At 61.0% G+C, this 16,147-nt stretch overlaps 1 protein-coding gene across 1 annotated transcript in view; it reads left to right on the plus strand.

The window, feature by feature from the left end:
- Positions 1-13,785, plus strand: part of DLGAP2 (DLG associated protein 2) — a 65,009-nt gene extending 51,224 nt beyond the window's left edge. The window contains exons 9-12 of the mRNA XM_036250106.1: positions 1,146-1,561; positions 6,774-6,865; positions 11,083-11,235; positions 13,567-13,785. Coding sequence (XP_036105999.1) covers positions 1,146-1,561; positions 6,774-6,865; positions 11,083-11,235; positions 13,567-13,785 — 880 coding nt within the window. The remainder of the gene's footprint in view (positions 1-1,145; positions 1,562-6,773; positions 6,866-11,082; positions 11,236-13,566) is intronic.
- The last annotated feature ends 2,362 nt before the right edge of the window (positions 13,786-16,147 follow it).

The following is a 16,147-nucleotide window of genomic DNA, read 5'->3' on the forward strand; positions in this document are numbered from 1 at the left end:
GACATCTGGGCCCCGGTTCTGAGCCTGTTCCAGGCACCTCGCTGAGGGGTGTGTGGAGATGGGTGACCCCTGCTGGGGTCAGAGTCCACATTCATGACCACAGGACACTTAGTCGGGCAGGTGGCAGAGGACACCTGTGCCCACGGGAGACCCCTTGCGGGGGGGCTGTGCACACTCACGGGGGGCTGTGCACACTCCCAGGGGGGTTGTGCACACTCACGGGGGGCTGTGCACACACTGGGGGCCTGTGTACACTCACAGGGAGGCTGTGCACACTCGTAGGGGGGCAGTGCACACTCGCAGGGGGCTGTGCACACTTGCAGGGGGCTGTGCACACTCACAGAGGGGCTGTGCACACTCATGGAGGGGCTGTGCACACTCATAGGGGGCTGTGCACATTCACAGGGGGCTGTGCACACTCACGGAGGGGCTGTGCACACTCACGGGGGCTGTGCACACTCGTGGGGGGCTGTGCACACTCACAGGGGGCTGTGCACACTCACAGGGGGGCCGTGCACACTCGTAGGGGGGCTGTGCACACTCGCAGGGGGCTGTGCACACTCACAAGGGCTGTGCATACTCACAGGGGGGGCCGTGCACACTCATAGGGGGGCCTGCACACTCATGGGGCTGTGCACACTCACAGGGGTATGTGCACACTCGTAGGGGGGCTGTGCACACTCACAGGGGGGCTGTGCACACTCGTAGGAGGGCTGTGCACACTCGCAGGGGGCTGTGCACACTCACAAGGGCTGTGCATACTCACAGGGGGGCTATGCACACTCACGGGGGGCTGTGTACACTCGTAGGGGGGCTGTGCACATTCACAGGGGGCTGTGCACACTCACAGGGGCAGGGGCGGGGACTGTGCACACTCGGCCGTCCCAGATGGATCCTCAGAGCCGGACCCTCCCTGTGCCCGGGGAGCAGGTCTTCAGGGCGTGGTCCTCACACTGAGCCGTGGGGGGTCCATCAGAGGTCGAGTGTTTGCAAACACAGACTTCTTCCCCCGGGGAAACGGGACCATGCGGGGAGCACACCCATCTTCCGGGCGTCGTGAGCGACCTGGGGGCCAGCGGCTGCCCCTCCTCAGGTCTGGTGGCACCTCATCCACTCAGAGCCCTTGTCTCCCTCCCTCTGTGCAGACACGGGCGATTCAAGCGTTCCAACAGCGTGACGGCCGCGGTGCAGGCCGACCTGGAGCTGGAGGGCTTCCCCGGACGCGTGGCCACGGAGGACAAGGGGCTGCAGTTCGGCGCGTCCTTCCAGCGGCACTCGGAGCCCAGCACCCCCACGCAGTACGGGGCGGTGAGGACCGTGCGGACCCAGGGCCTCTTCAGCTACCGCGAGGACTACCGGGCGCCCGTGGACGCGGAGAGCCTGCCCCCGCCCGAGCCCTGGCTGGAGCCGGCCGTGGACGCGGCCGAGAGTGGGAGGGTGTCGCCCTGCCGCAGGGACGGGGCCTGGTTCCTGAGGCCGCTGCACACGGAGACGCAGCGGATGGAGGGCTGGTGCAAAGAGATGGAGAGGGAGGCGGAGGACAACGACCTCGCCGAGGAAAGTAAGGGCCCAGGCCGGCACCTGGCGGTTCCGGGGGGAGGCCAGGCCAGGACAGTGGGGGGCAGTCCCGCCGTCGCCCCCTCGAGGCCAAGGAGAGCCACAGGTGGGTGATGAAGGATGGCCGGTCACTGAAGGCCGCGCTCCGCCGGGCCCGATGACGTGGCCCGTGGCTGGCAGCGTCCAGGTCCGCCCTTCACCTCAGAGGTCACAGCGCAGCTCCCGGCCTCCGGCAGGATGCGGCTTGGCGCGCCCACGTGTTCGAGGGGGTCGCCGTCCCAGGTGCATGAGACACAGCTTTGGCTTCATGCCAACCAAAAGTGGGAGCTGAGAAGGCATCGACCAATCAGCGAGGAGACGGGGGCTCCTGGCTGTCCGACCTCAGGGTGAGGGGGCCTCTGTGTGACTCCCACGCATGTGGGGACGTGTACCTGCTCCCCCTGAGGACTTGGGGGTCTGCGTCTGTGCAGAGGGACAGAGCCCTGCACCCCGCCTGCTCCCTCCCAGCTGGGGGGCCGCAGCAGCAGCCCTGGGCACGAACCCCCCCGCACAGGCTCAGAGCTCCTGACGAGGTGCAAACGGTAGCTGGTGTCCTCTGGGACGCAGCCCTGGCCCTGGTTTCCCGAGGACCGTGGCGGCAGGACGTCCGTCGTCCTGGACAGGAGGGCGCGTCCACGAGGGGTCGCAGGCGCGGTGACCCTGCAGCCTGAGGCTTCCAGAAGCAGAGCTGTGTGTTGAGCTTCGTGGTGAATCCACGGTGCTCGCCGGGGAGAAGGCAAGTCTCCCAGGCTCCTCGCCCATCGCCAGCCCCGCGCTGGCCGAGCTGACACCCACGGGCACGCTCTGGAGGAGAGCCCCCGGGGGGCGCCGCCCGCCCCCTGCTGCGCTTCGAGGGCCTGGGGGCGGGGCTCCCACGGAGCACGTGCCCTCGTCCCACATCGTCTGTGCAGGGCTCCCCCTCCTGGTATATAAACGTCACTCACTCCTGCTGCAGAAGAAAACGCAGAGAATTTCTCATTGTCACCGTGCGTCCCGGAGCCACCGCCGCTGTGACCGGACTTGTCAGCTTCGTCAGAGACGGAAACGAGGGAGAGCAGCCTGGGTGGTGGACATCGGAGGGAAGGTCCCTCCAGGTGTGGTTCTGCCCACACTCAGCCGAGGCTGTGGCCAGCGGTCAGGGGGACGCGCTGCACGGCTGCTGCTCGAGGTGCCGGGAAGGCTCCGGGCAGGAGGCTGCACCTGTCCTGCCCCATGTCCCAGGCCCGGCGCCCTCTGTGCGTGGTCCCCAGCCGCTCGTGCGACGGCACAAAGCCATCCTGGCCTTAGCGCAGTGTCCACCTGGTGTGTGCTTTTGATATCGGCGTTATCTTTCCAAGGATTATAGTTTCTATTTTTTTTTTCCTTAATTGAGTTTAGAGAGAGAGGAAGGGAGAGGGAGAGAGATGGAAATATCGATGAGAGAGAACACCGACTGGCCGCCTCCTGCATGGCCCACACTGGGGATCAGGCCCACCACCTGGGCATGTGCCCTGACCGGGAATCGAACCGGTGACCTCTTGGTGCAGGGTCGACGCTCAGCCACTGAGCCACAGCAGGCGGACAAGGATTATAGTTTTGAAAGATGTAGTTGCTTCCCCCTGGCCAAGTGTCTCAGCTGGTCTGAGTGTCGTCCCTGCACCCAAAGGTCGCCGGTAGGGCACACGGGAGGCAACCGACCACTGTTTCTCTCTCACGTCGACGTTCCTCCCTCTCTAAAAACTGATTTAAAAAAGCAGACGCTCAGGTGAGGGTCTCTGCACCAGCGTGTACTGACCACGTACCATGGGCCACGCGCTACGCTCCACGTGCTACGTGCGTTGTTAGACACTCACGAGCGTGTGACGTGTGCAGTGTCACCACCATGGTCTAAATAAAGAGACGAGCTCAGAGGGTCAACATCGCGCCTGGAACTGCACCGAAGACGCCAGGTCAGTGCCGTCGGGAGCCTCACCTCCTGGCACCGTGCTGAGTTCTTGGATCAGAATGTCCCCCGCACTCGCTCTGCCGCTCCCCGTCTCTGCCCGCAGAGCCCCTCTTCCGCTGCTGTGCAGACCGGAGTCACCCCAAGAGGCTGCTTCATCCCGGCCCAGTGTGGCCGCAGCTACGCCGTCCACAGCCCGGAGACCCCAGCCGGTGAGACAGGCTTCAGTGTCGGAGGAGGGAGTCACAGAAGGACGTCCTTCCTGACTGACGGACCTTCCAACAGTTACAGGCTGAGCATCGCCCGGGTGCGTCGTGGCTCCGTCCCGGGAACAGTGACGCTGCGCAGGGGCAGGTGGATTCCAGCCTGCGCGCCCTCAGGTGGGGGCTGGGGGAGGCCTGTGGGCTCCTCGTGCACAGATTTCCTCTCAGTGATCCCACCGCCGTGGGTCTGTCCCCACCGCCGTTTAAGATCTGGACGCGGCTGTGCTGCCGTCTTCTCCGGACAGACGCACGGGAGACCCGCCCGACTGGACACAAAGCTGGACACGCCCTGGGGGCGGTGAACCATCACTGCGCTCGAGTTCGGGGATCCTGTGTGATGTTGTCGAACCAACTGGGTAAATTACCCAAAGTGAAGACTCCCTCCCCAAACAGAGTGTTTTCTGGAAGAAAGGAAATCGCCCCAAAGCTGCAGGTTATCGTGAAAACTCCATGACGGGGTCTTTCCGGAGGCGTTGGGAGGTGCTCCTGCCCCAGAACAATCTGCCGCAAACAGTCAACAGTCTGAATAACCACAGACTCGGAGAGCTGAGGGCTGTAGTGATGCCTCACCCAAGAGAGCGAGGGAAGCGCCCCAGTCATAGTCACAAAGCTGGGGTCCTCTCCCTGCACGTGGGGGGCCTGATCTCTGGAGGGTGCAGGGCAGCTCGAGGCTTCAGCACAGCCGCAGGGGAGCATGGAGGACACAGCTCCAGGGACCAGCAGGTGCACGGACCTCGTCCTCAGAGCAGGGGGGTGAGCAGGACGCGGGGACCAGCAGGTGCACGGATCTTGTCCTCGGAGCAGGGGGTGAGCAGGACACGGGGACCAGGAGGTGCACGGACCTCGTCCTCGGAGCGGGGGGTGAGCAGGACCAGGCCTGTGTCTGAAGTTTGCCCCGACGTCCTGGATGAACCAAGATGCTCACTGAGATGGTTCTGAGCGGGTCCGGTGGGCCCGTGGCCACTGCAGAGGGTCAGCCACGGCCTCTGAGTCTGACAGGGACACACATCTCACCCCCCAATGGCCATGGGGACATGTGTTCAGCTTGCGATCTCGGAGAGAGGTTTGGGGGAGCAGTGACCCCCACACCTACTCGGTGACTTCAGTCACAGAAAGAGCCCAGAGTGGAGAGGTCATCAAACTATCTGCCGATTCTACAGAAATCCACTCTGGAACCTGGGAGAAAAGACTGGGAAGTCGTCCCGAGACCTCGTGCACATTAGGACAGGGAGGGGCGGGGGGCAGAGGACACGTGGAAAGTGAGTTAAAGTGGCCGGTGAGCCGACACATTGCGGGAAGGGCACTGCACCCGCCTTCCCGCCTGGGCACCTGAATCCAGCCAGAGCCCCCTCACCTGCACCCCCAGCCAGGGCCCTGCGCCGCCACCCGAGGCCGGGGCCGTCCTGGGCCCAAGGTCCATCCGCACGCCAGTGGGGTCCGTCTTGTCTGCAGCTCAGAAGCTAACGTGTCTCGGCCCCGACAGAGCCCGGTGAGCATCGGGGGAAGAACAACCTGAATTTACTTCAAGTTCTCGGCAGTTACAGGAGGCCGGTTACACGAGCGGTTCGGAGACATGTCCCACCCACTGCTCAGCCGCCCCGTCCTCGGCCACCTCCTGACGGTCACCTGTCCCGGGCAGCACACTGCGCCCTGGAGATGCCGCCGGCCCTGGGTGCCGGGTCCGGGAACGCCCTGCAGCAACACTTCTGCTGAGTTGCGGTTTAGGAAGAACGTGACTGTTAGGAACGGGAACTTCCCGTGGCATGAAACTGGGCGACTTTCACGACCCCGTGAGGCAGCCTGGACGCGGGAAGAAGTGTGTTCGCTGCATCTCCGTTCCTGCGGCGGCGGCGTGGCCAAAGCCGGTCTCTCGGCGTCTTCTCAGCCCAGCAGGAGACGGGCTTAGAGGTGGAAAGTCAGCCTTTGAAACCAGAGGTCGCCCTGCCCTCGGCCGCAGGGACCGGTCAGCTGGGGGTACAGTGTGAACCCTGCCGGGGCCACTGCGCCCGCCTTCCCGCCTGGGCACCTGAATCCAGCCAGAGCCCCCTCACCTGCACCCCCAGCCAGGGCCCTGCGCTGCCGCCCACACCCCAGCGGGGAGGACCAGGAGGGAGGGCGGGGGGAGTGGAGAGGACGCGAGGACCCAGGCGCAGGTGCCTAAAGACCTGCCCTTCCTGTTCCCCTTCAAGTCTGACGGCCCGTCCCTTCTGTGGGAAGTTGCATTTTAAACTCTCGCTGTCCTGGAAGCGAACCAGCACCAGACGAGGTTCCGGAGGACGGAGTTCAGACCCTGCACCCCTGTGGGGCGGCTTCCGAGAGTCCTGGGAGCTCCCCGAGCTGTTGTCTCTGAACACGGGGATGCTCACCCCGCTGCGGATTGGACGGGAGGCAGGGGGCTGTCCCCTGCATTTCTTGCGTTAAGTGTTTCATTTGCCAGTTAAATCCCAAAGTGGTCACACGGACCCTCCTGTAATGTGTTCAATTCTTTCCATTAATAAAACATACTATTTACTTTTGTGGAAGTACCATTGGATTCACTGACATCGCACGACTTAGACATCCCTGTCGGTGGGCCTGCGGGGTGTGGGCGTGTGTGGTGCCCGGCGACACGGCAGACCCCCGACTGCACGGTGGGGAAGGCGGTCACCCCCTGAAATAACGACATCACCTTGGCTTTCTGAAGACCAGCATCCTAACAGTTAGCTCACAGGTGTGGAGGCTGTGACGGGGGACACGGTGTCCCCCAGCTCATCCGGACGACACCACTCTCCGAACCGACCTGGTCCCGCACGGAGCGGGGGCCTTCAGCACACCGTGCCCGTCTTTGAATTTCCCTCGTGATTGGAATTGAAAACACCCAGTCGGCGGACGAGTCCTGAGCAGCGAATCCAGTCACACGGGGAGCAGCTGATGCCCTTGGGAGTGTCCCCCTCACCCCGTGGGATGCGTTGCTTGTGTTTCCTCCCTGACCTGCTTGTCTGTGTTTTGAACAGTTCTCGGTAAGATCAGGAGCGCCGTTGGCAGTGCCCAGCTTCTGATGTCGCAGAAATTCCAGCAGTTCTACTGGCTTTGCCAACAGAACATGGTGAGTGAGCCCTCGGCGCCTGCCCCCAGCCAGGCCGGCTCAAGTCACAGTTCCCTGCTGGGAGCTGAGTGAAGGGGGGGCACTGCCCAGCTTGGGAGGGTTCCCTTGGCAACCAAGGCCCAGAGGCTGCAATACTGGGTGTCGGTGGTGGAGGGGCGGGGCCTGCAGGAGATGGGGGGTCCCCCAGGGCGGGGCAGGTGGAGGAGGGGCAGGGCCTGCAGGTCCCCAGGGCGAGGTGGTGCCTTTGCCCGGAGCTTTGGGGAAGGAGATGAATGAATTGCGGGGAGAACTGTCACAGGCAAAGACAGCGGCAGGAGGCGGCTTGAATAAACACACAAAGAGCCAAATTTAAAGAAACCAAGAAGAGATTTTAGACATAATTTAGGCTTCGTATTTTACGGTCAGGAGTGAAATGAATAAACTGTGGAACTACATTCATTAATACAGTTGACATTAAACATAGTTCTGATCCTCCTGAAAATCAGAGGGAAGAAAACATATACTTACGTATGTGTATGTGCGTAATTACACATTCATATATGCTTGTTTATAAATACATGTATGCTTACTTCTATCCACATATAAATATTTCCATATATAAACATATACATGTAAACACCCGTGTGTATGCTCATTTGTACATCTGTGTAAGTGCAGGTGTATGTGCTACATACACGTGTACATTCCTCATCTGAATAGCCACAGCTCTTTGGAGAAGCAACTAAATAGCATCCACATGACTTCAGAAGCCGTTGTACGATCCACACTTTGATCTCTCGGACCGAAGATGTCCCACGTCCGTTGAGATGAAATGGGTCGGTGTCGGCCCCACCGCAGCCGCCAGGCGCGCAGTCCGTTCCGCCGTTCGCTGGGAGAGAGCGAATCCAGCGAATGTTCTTGTCCGTCGAAGGAGGCACAGCAGGCTGGCAAGTCATCCTTTGAATCTGGGCCGTGGGAATCTGATTTCTCTGATTTCCCCACCAGCCCGGTGCAAGTCCACCGTGAAAGGGCGGCCGCCCTGCTGTGACTCGCGTCCGATGTCGCGGTCGGGTCGGTGTTTACGGAGGAGACAGGAGGCGTGGATTCCCCGAGGGAAACCTGTCGCTGGGGAGACGTCAGTCTGTTTCCCAGCGCGTCCTCGCCCCCTGCCACACCCCCTGACTGTCCCCTGTCAGGGAGGGATTCGGCCTCCAGAGCTTTGTCGCCCTGCGTGGGGGAGCACCACCCACTGCCTTTGGGGCTCACTGTCCAGAGAGCCTCCCGGTAGCTTATAAAATGGCCAGGTTTTCTCTGCCAGGAGCAGCTAACACTAGACTTAAAAGTTACCCATCCTAAGAGTTTTGAGGTCTCTTACGCATGTCAGATCACATTTTATGTGAACCTTAAAAGATCCCGTTGAGTGTTGGTGTCGCTGGTGTGGCTGCTTCCTGTGGCACCCCTCAAGGGTTAGACACCAAAAAATACAAACCCTGAAGCCATCGTTGGGGTTGGAGGGGCCGTCTGAGGCCACCTGGCAGGAGAGGGGTGCTCTCCTGCAGCTGCCGGACGTCTCGCACCCCACGGGCCACAGCCATGGGAGCAGCACCCCCAGCTGCTGGGAGCTTTAGGCCGGTAACCAGTTCTAAGTCAAATAAGTAACCCTGGGAAAGAGCCCGGACCTGCCCGACAGCAAGGATGCCCGAACGGAGCAGACGGTCTCCAGGGAACGGGTGTGGGGACTCATCACCCGCACCCCTGCAGGCGGCCCTGGGAAGGGTCTGCCCTCGGAGCCTGTGGGCAACCCGTGCGCTTCCGGGACCTGCAGCTCAGGGTCTCGGGCAGCCTGGGAAGACGTGGTGGCACCAGACCACTGGGCCTCCCCTGCGTTTGAAGCCGCCCACGGTCCTGGGCGCCAGCCGGTCTCAGCACACGCTGGCACGAGAGGGGAGCCGGGGCCTCTGCTCCAGGGGCCAGGGAGCGGTGTGACCGTGTGACCGCCGTTCGACAAGGACGTTCAGCGTGGTTCGGCTTTGCAGGGCCGGGACATAGCCTGGCCCCCGGGACATTCACAAGCTTGTGTAAACACCAGGGTCTCCGGATGTGTGCTGGGTGCAGATGCGCCCCTCCCCCGGGTCCTGGCACAGCCTCGCCCCAGGGGGGCCAGAGGACAGCGGCTTCATCACCCGGCGCATGACAGGAGGACCACGTCTGCCCGCGGCGGACATGTGCCTGGACCGCAGCCAGAGCCCAGCCGTGGACGCCGGGCCCGTGCAGGGGCAGCCACCGGCACGGTCACCCCCGAAGCGACGGAGAGAGGACCGTCCCTGTGCCCTCCCCGTCGGAGGGGACACAGCAGCCTCCCCCGAGACTCCAGTTTGGACTGAGTGTGTCCGCGGCTGAGCCTTCCCTGGGACCACGGGTCGGATCGCCACGCGGCCATTGCAGAGCTGGGAGCCCTGGAGGGCAAGGGCTGGGGCCCTGCGGCCCTGGCCCTGGGGTTCTGAAGGGCCGCGGCGCCCCCTGGTGGTTCATCCCAAGAACAGCCGCGCACACAGAAAACCCAGCGCAAAGGCAGGTGCTGTCCTCAGCCTCAGGGCCCCGCTGCCATCTGGCTGCTTCCTGCACACGGGGATCAGGAGGTGACCGTTCCGACAGGGATGTCCAACCGGGTTGCTGTAGACTGTGCCCCAAAATTCACCTGTTGGAATCCTAACCCCCCCCATGTGACAATGTCGGGAGGCGGTGCTTGGGGGTCATCAGGTCCTGGGGACGGGTCAGGGTCCTCAGTAAAGGCCCCCCACCCCACGAGGACAGTGTGCGGACCAGGACGGGCCTCACCAGAGGAAATCCGCTGCCGCCGCCCCGGGCTCGGGCCTCTGGGAGGGAGAATCCAGGCTGGTTGTCAGAGCCGCCCGCACAGGCTAAGACCCGGGTTAGAGCGAGTTCAGAGCAAACCCAACTGGAGTTCCTGTTGTGCTTGCGGTGGGCGACTGATAAGCACGTTGAAATGGCAGATGTTAACGCCGGTTCAGATAAATATTTATCCACCAGAAATTCCACTGTTTACTGAGAGAGGCCCTCCCCGAATCGGGGGACCACTCTGCAGTCCCCTGAACCCTCCGCCCAGGGGGGCAAACTCGGGCACCTACAGGCAAAGTGCCAGTTGCAGTGGCCGGGGGAGGTGGGGCTGCAGAGCCAGGGGTGGCCTGGGCATGGGACCGGGCAGGGCTGAGCAGGGGTGGCTGGCCGCCAGCCGCCGATGGCGTGAAGTCGCCCGACTGTAAATGCGACAGCCGACTGGAACTGCCCATCGGGCCCTGTGCGGAGGAATGAACCCCACCCTGGGCCACGCGTGGCCCATGGCTGCCAGCCTGGAGCTCTGGGGCACCCCATTCTTTGTAAGTGCCAGGAACCCGCCCAGGACCTGCGTGTTCCTTCGGAGACTCAGCCGCCGCCCTCCCTGCACAGGCGCAGTCGGTGGGCTGGAGTTGTGTCCACGTCAGAGCTGAGACTGAGCTGGGCCCCCGTCACCACCGCGGAGTCCCCCTGGGGCGCCAGGCTTCCGGCCAGGACTGCGGGCCCCGTGGCCTCTGTACAGGGTTGAGCATGTGGAAAGCATAGTATCTGCCGCCACCCCAGGTTCTAAGAGAGCGTGTCCAGAATGAAGCATGAACAATTACAGAACATACATGTTTTCAATAGACTATTTTTTAGAGCAGTTCTGAGTTCCCAGCAAAATTGAGGTAAAGGCCCAGAGATTTCCCAGATTCAACCCACACACACAGCCCCCCCATCGGCACTCCCAGCAGGGGGGACCTTTGACACCGCTGATGAACCTGCAGACATGTCATCACCCCGAGTCCACAGGCGACAACAGGGTTCATCTGTGTTTACATCAGACACATGTGTGATGACGTGTCCATCGCGACAGCACCACACAGAGCGCTGCCCTGAATCCCTCGGGCTCCCCTGCTCACCCCTCCCCAGCCCCCGCCACACGGATCCGTCTCTGTCCCCTGGTTCCGCCTTCCCCAGGAGCCACGGAGTTGGAGTCACAGCGAGCAGCCTTTTCATGTTTAAACCGTCACAGATACTTGTGTGAACTGTTACTGATCCTCTGGGCCCCGTGACTGCTTCTGAACTGGGATTCCGCTCTTCCTGGCCCCCTCCTCAAAGGGCCCCCTGGCCCCCTGCCAGTTGCTGGTGTCCTGGCTCTAAACCCCACTGTGTGCTCACAGGACCCCAGCGCCATGCCCAGACCCACCTCCCAGGACCTGGCGGGCTACTGGGACATGCTGCAGCTGTCCGTCGAGGACGTCAGCATGAAGTTCGACGAGCTGCACCAGCTGAAGCTGAACAACTGGAAGATAACAGAGTCTCCGGACAAAAAGGTAGGTGCAGGTGTACCCCAAAGCCCATCTCCCCACACGCACTCTGCAGCCCCGCGCTGAGCCAGTGCAGAAGGGTCTGCTCCAAACACAGCACTGTCTCTGGGTCTTTGGTTAGCAATGCAGGATCAAGTGTGCGTGTGCACCTGTGTGTGTGTGCATGTGTGCGTGTGTGTATGCTTGCACATGTGTGTGCATGTGTGTGCCTGTGTCTTTGTGTGTGCCCTGTGCACATGCATGTGTGCGTGCATGCATGCACATGCGTGTTTGTGTGCACCCGTATGTGCATGTTTGCACATATGAACTGGGGTGCAATTCAGTTCATTGGCCTTATGCAGTAGCATCCTCTCCTGCCATATCTCTTGGTCATGGACAGTTCAGAGAAGACACTAACCAAAAATCACATGTCAGTCTAGTCTCGTTTCTTACAGAGATTTATCCTCTGAATTATTTTCATCCAGCTTTCTTTGGGTCATACCAAGAGGCTGTCGCACAGGGTTGCAACGCCTGTCTCCTGTTCAGATAAACTTCCCACTTGTGTGTCTGCGGCTGAAGCGAGGCACTTTGAACTTTATTGGTAGTTTGATTATGTAAAGTTTCCTGTCAGCTGTCAGCCGTGGCCCTTAAAACAGGCTAACATTTCCCATCAGCGTAAATGCTGATTTTATTCTCCCCTTAAGTTATCATCTTCACCAGGGCTCACAGATAAGTGTGAATAGCAATAAAGACACTGTTTCCTAATGTGTTTTAGAGAAGTTCAGGGTGATCATAACCCGAGTTTTCTAGACCAACATCATTCAATAAAGTACAGAGAAAATAACCCAGCAGACTTAGGAGCAGTGCAGTGGGACCCAGGGCTGAAGACACACACCTGGGCGGCCAGAATGGAGCGTGGTCAGCACCTGCTGGCCGCAGAGGGTGGCCCTGCGGGGCGTCTAGGCAGATGCAGAGGTGCCGCCGCGGGAGACAGTGGGGTACGCAGACACAGGTTGGACATCAGCCGCAAATGGACTTCAGGCGCCCAGGCGACTGCGGTTTAGTTCTGAACTGAAGGGCATCCTGAGTGTGACTGTGAGTGGAGAGGTTATGAGGATAAAGTACCAAAAGCAGAACCTCCCACACCGGCCTGAAGACACCCACAATCCTCCTAGTTCTTCTGTGATTGACAGTAGACAGAACCCCCCCCCCTCCAGGCTCCCCCTAGAGAAGGTCCGAGTGAAGACAGCTTCCTGCCGAGGACACGGCAACCGTCAGAACCAGAACCGAGCCGATCTCTGCCCCTCGGGGCCCTGGCTGTGTCTGAGGTTCTGCTCCATGAGCCGTGTGTGTCTCCTGTGGCCCCACGTTCCGGAGGTGACCGAGAGGACAGATGGCGGCCACAGCCAAGTGCTTCGTGCGGGAATTAAATGTGGAAATAGCTGAGAGGTTCCCAGCGCATCCAGGAAGTCAGGAGACAGTCACAGCTCTGGGCCAAGTCGTGTTCAAACAGGCTGTGGGAACACGCTCCAGACACCAAGCCTCTGCCCAAAACAGCCCTGCTCACCGCGGTGTGCTCCCCTTGGTTGGCTCGCTGCCTCTTCCTGTCCCTGTCCTGGCACATCGAGCCCCTTTGGGTTTTCGAGGAGGCTGAAGGGAAAAGACACGGGTGGGAGCCCTAGTAGCTAGAGGCCCACTTAGAAAAGGGGGTTCCTGGGCCCTTTGCAAGGCACCCTTTCCTGGGAAGGAAGGAGGCTTTGGCTGCGGGGTGCGCGTCACCTCCGTGGGAAGGGGGTGGGGTCAGCCAGGAGCAGCGGCAGGAAGCAGGTGGCTGGGACCCCGCCCTCGCCCTCCGAGGAAGGCGCACCTGGGTTTTGGTGTCACTGACCCAAGAGCAGGAGCCCAGCGTCGAAAACCACCTTTTGCATCTCTTACGAGACAGTTACTTACACAGCGCAGGTCGAGTGTTTTAGGCCCACGAGAGAGGACGTGGTCAGTGGTTTCCGTGAACCCCTGAGTCAGAGTCTGTTCCAAAGGCGGTAGCATCTCGGGCAATACCGAGATGGATGCCCGAGAACTCAGGCCGTAGGCGCGCCCTGCTCAGGTGACCAGGTGACCAGGTGACCAGGTGAGTGTCCCTCCAACAACATTGTTCAGACTACTGAGCCGGGCACGTATCTTTGTATTTGCAAACGGCCCCCTCGGAAGCCTCTGAGGGGTGCAGCATCCGCTATGCGGGAGGCAGAGCGGCGGCGGGTGGGGGGCTGGGCCAGTCTGCGTGACGTCACGTCGGTGACGTCACCCGGCGGAATGAGGCGCTGGCGCCCACAGCTGTGTGATGCTTGTGTTGCTTTTCAGGAAGAACGAAAGGTCCCCCCTCCAATACCAAAGAAGCCCCCCAAAGGGAAATTTCCGATCACGAGAGAAAAGTCCCTGGACCTGCCGGACAGGCAGCGGCAAGAGGCCCGGAGACGCCTGCTGGCGGCCAAGCGGGCGGCGTCCTTCCGCCAGAACTCGGCCAGCGAGCGCGCGGACAGCATCGAGATCTACATCCCCGAGGCCCAGACCCGGCTCTAGCCGCCTGCTCGCGCCCCTCCGCCCGCGTCCGAGCCCGGCTGCACCCCCAGGACGTCTCTGTCGTGCTCGGGACCCGGCTGGCCTGGGCGGTGCCGGGAGGCGTGGGGACCCCGGCGGGTCTCCGCAGCTCTCAGGAGAGCGAGACACCCCTCTGGAGACGGGACCAGCCCCCACTTTGTTATTTCTATTTTTATAAATTGTGAGATAGAGGCCAGAACAGCCCACGAGGACACATGGGCGCCTCCCCCACTCCCGGAGGCGCCCAGCGGGCAGTGCAGGGGAGACCCCCCCCCGGGCCACGCCCGTCCCCAGCTGGTCACGAGGTTCCTTGTGCCAAGTTCACGGCAACGAGAAGTCACCGCTGCAGCCGCCGAGCCCCCGCCTCCTGCTCCCGTCGCCCAGAGGCCCTGCCTGACCCCGCGGGGCGCCATGTCCCTTCGCGGGGGCCGACGAAGGTGGCGCCTCGGAGGGGGCGCGGGGCGCAGAGGCCCCGACTCCCCGAAGCGCCGCTGTGGGTCCCGTTCCGACCCTCACACGCCCGGTTCGTGGCCCGCGGTCTTCAGAGACGTGTAAATACCCCCAGCGGCTGTGTGGCTCACACTCCAGGGTCCCCTTCAATCACGGAACGACAGGACCTTGCTCGTTTAAACCGACAGTTGTGATGTTGTGAAAAGTTTAAGAAACAGGAGGGTGAGTGGCACGTCTGTGTAGGTGAAGAAAGGCGGGTACCGGTGCTCCCCAGCACCCTCCGCCCCGTGCTGCTCGGGGGCGCCGAGGCCCTTCCTGCTGGACGGAGGGCAGCGGCCGGCGCCGCGGGGCGCTCAGTGACCGGCCTCCGGCTCTGACCGAAGAAAAGGCCCGTTTGCTCGATTACATTAGACGCGGCGCCCGGCGTCCCCGGAGGACTGGTGTGTCCTGGTCAGACGAAGAGCCCAGCAATGTGTCCACGTGACCCCGCACTCGGAGTCCCCCCTGTCACTCAAGGTCAAAGCAGGATCCCCGAAGACAGATGTTCGCGCCCCACACCACGTCTTCCGTCCGCTGCTCCGGCAGGGCTCGGCCCAGCCGCCTCCCGTCCCCCCACTGTAGCACTTTGTCCCCCACCTGAGACGCGCACTTTAGGCCGCGCCCGGCTCCCTCCGCACCTGGTCGCCTGGCCAGAGCGCAGGTCGTGGGCGCCGGCCCTCGGCAAGCCGGCAGGTCCCTCCTGGCCTCTCCACCCTCCAGCCTGGGCTTGGTCGGTGCACAGTGGGTATGAAGCATGGCTACCTTCAGAGTTTTACTTTTCTAAAGCTGAGTAGTTAAGAAGTCCCTGTAAGAACAAAACCCTGTAAATTGAACCTCATATCCGGTATATATTTTACCAAACAGCCTTAAAATATATTTGGAAGCAAAAATCAGTACGAATGTATATCCTTGGAAAATGCAAAAAAGAAAAAAAATATTTCCCTGAAATATTCTTCTATAATGAATCCTATTCCCCCATAGTGTTCAAAGCATTTTTTTCTACTTAAGTCAACGCCTAAATCCTGAGCAGTGTCCCGTGAGGAGGCTCCTCCCTGCAGTCACCATGCTGCGGCACACGAGCATCAGGGTCTCGGACTAAACGTGCCCGGCCAGAGGCGCCGCTCTCTGGAAAGAGCACACAGAGCGGAGCCACGTAGACCCCAGGAGAGGAGTGAGAATTACCAGCACGCCAGCCGCGCCCATGCGTGCCCACTGGCCGCCGACGGGTCTCATCTCATATCCGTGAACTCGGCAGAACACACAAGGACACATTGTGGCACCGGACAGTGATTATTCCGGATCCCAGACTCTCCAATCCTGACTTGAACAGAAGTATCCACTGGATTTGGGTTCATTTTTTTATGTTTTGTATACTCATTTTTATCCTCAAACCCCCCGACATCTTGGCCTAAACGCCCCCCAGGTGAGCAAACTAACCTGTAACTGAATGTGACTGGCCACTGGTTTAAGTGGGGAAGAGTAGGGACCCCTGGGGTCCACCGAGTCCCAAAGAAGGTGTGGACGGGAGCTGACCTCAGGCCCCGTAGAATGTTCCCTGCTCATGGGACACGACCACGTGCAATAGAGTCAGTCCTCACCCGTGACATTCCCTCATGAGCGCAAAGATAAGCCATGTTTACGTATTTATATGTAAAGAAAAATAAAACTGTTTAGAATACCTGTGTTAGTCCAGCTAATTTATTTCTGGCAGATGGGTGGTCCTGTCCCCTCGTTGAGACCAGTTTTGATGTGATGGTGCATGAGTTGGAGAGGCTGGCTGGCGGTGAGCATGCACCGTGTTCTGTGATCGTGGTCACAAAAGAGGGGCGCCGTCCTCTGGGCTCACCACCCGCTC

This window comes from Molossus molossus, unplaced genomic scaffold, assembly GCF_014108415.1.
Source record: "Molossus molossus isolate mMolMol1 unplaced genomic scaffold, mMolMol1.p scaffold_m16_p_9, whole genome shotgun sequence".
Taxonomy (NCBI): Eukaryota; Metazoa; Chordata; class Mammalia; order Chiroptera; family Molossidae; genus Molossus; species Molossus molossus.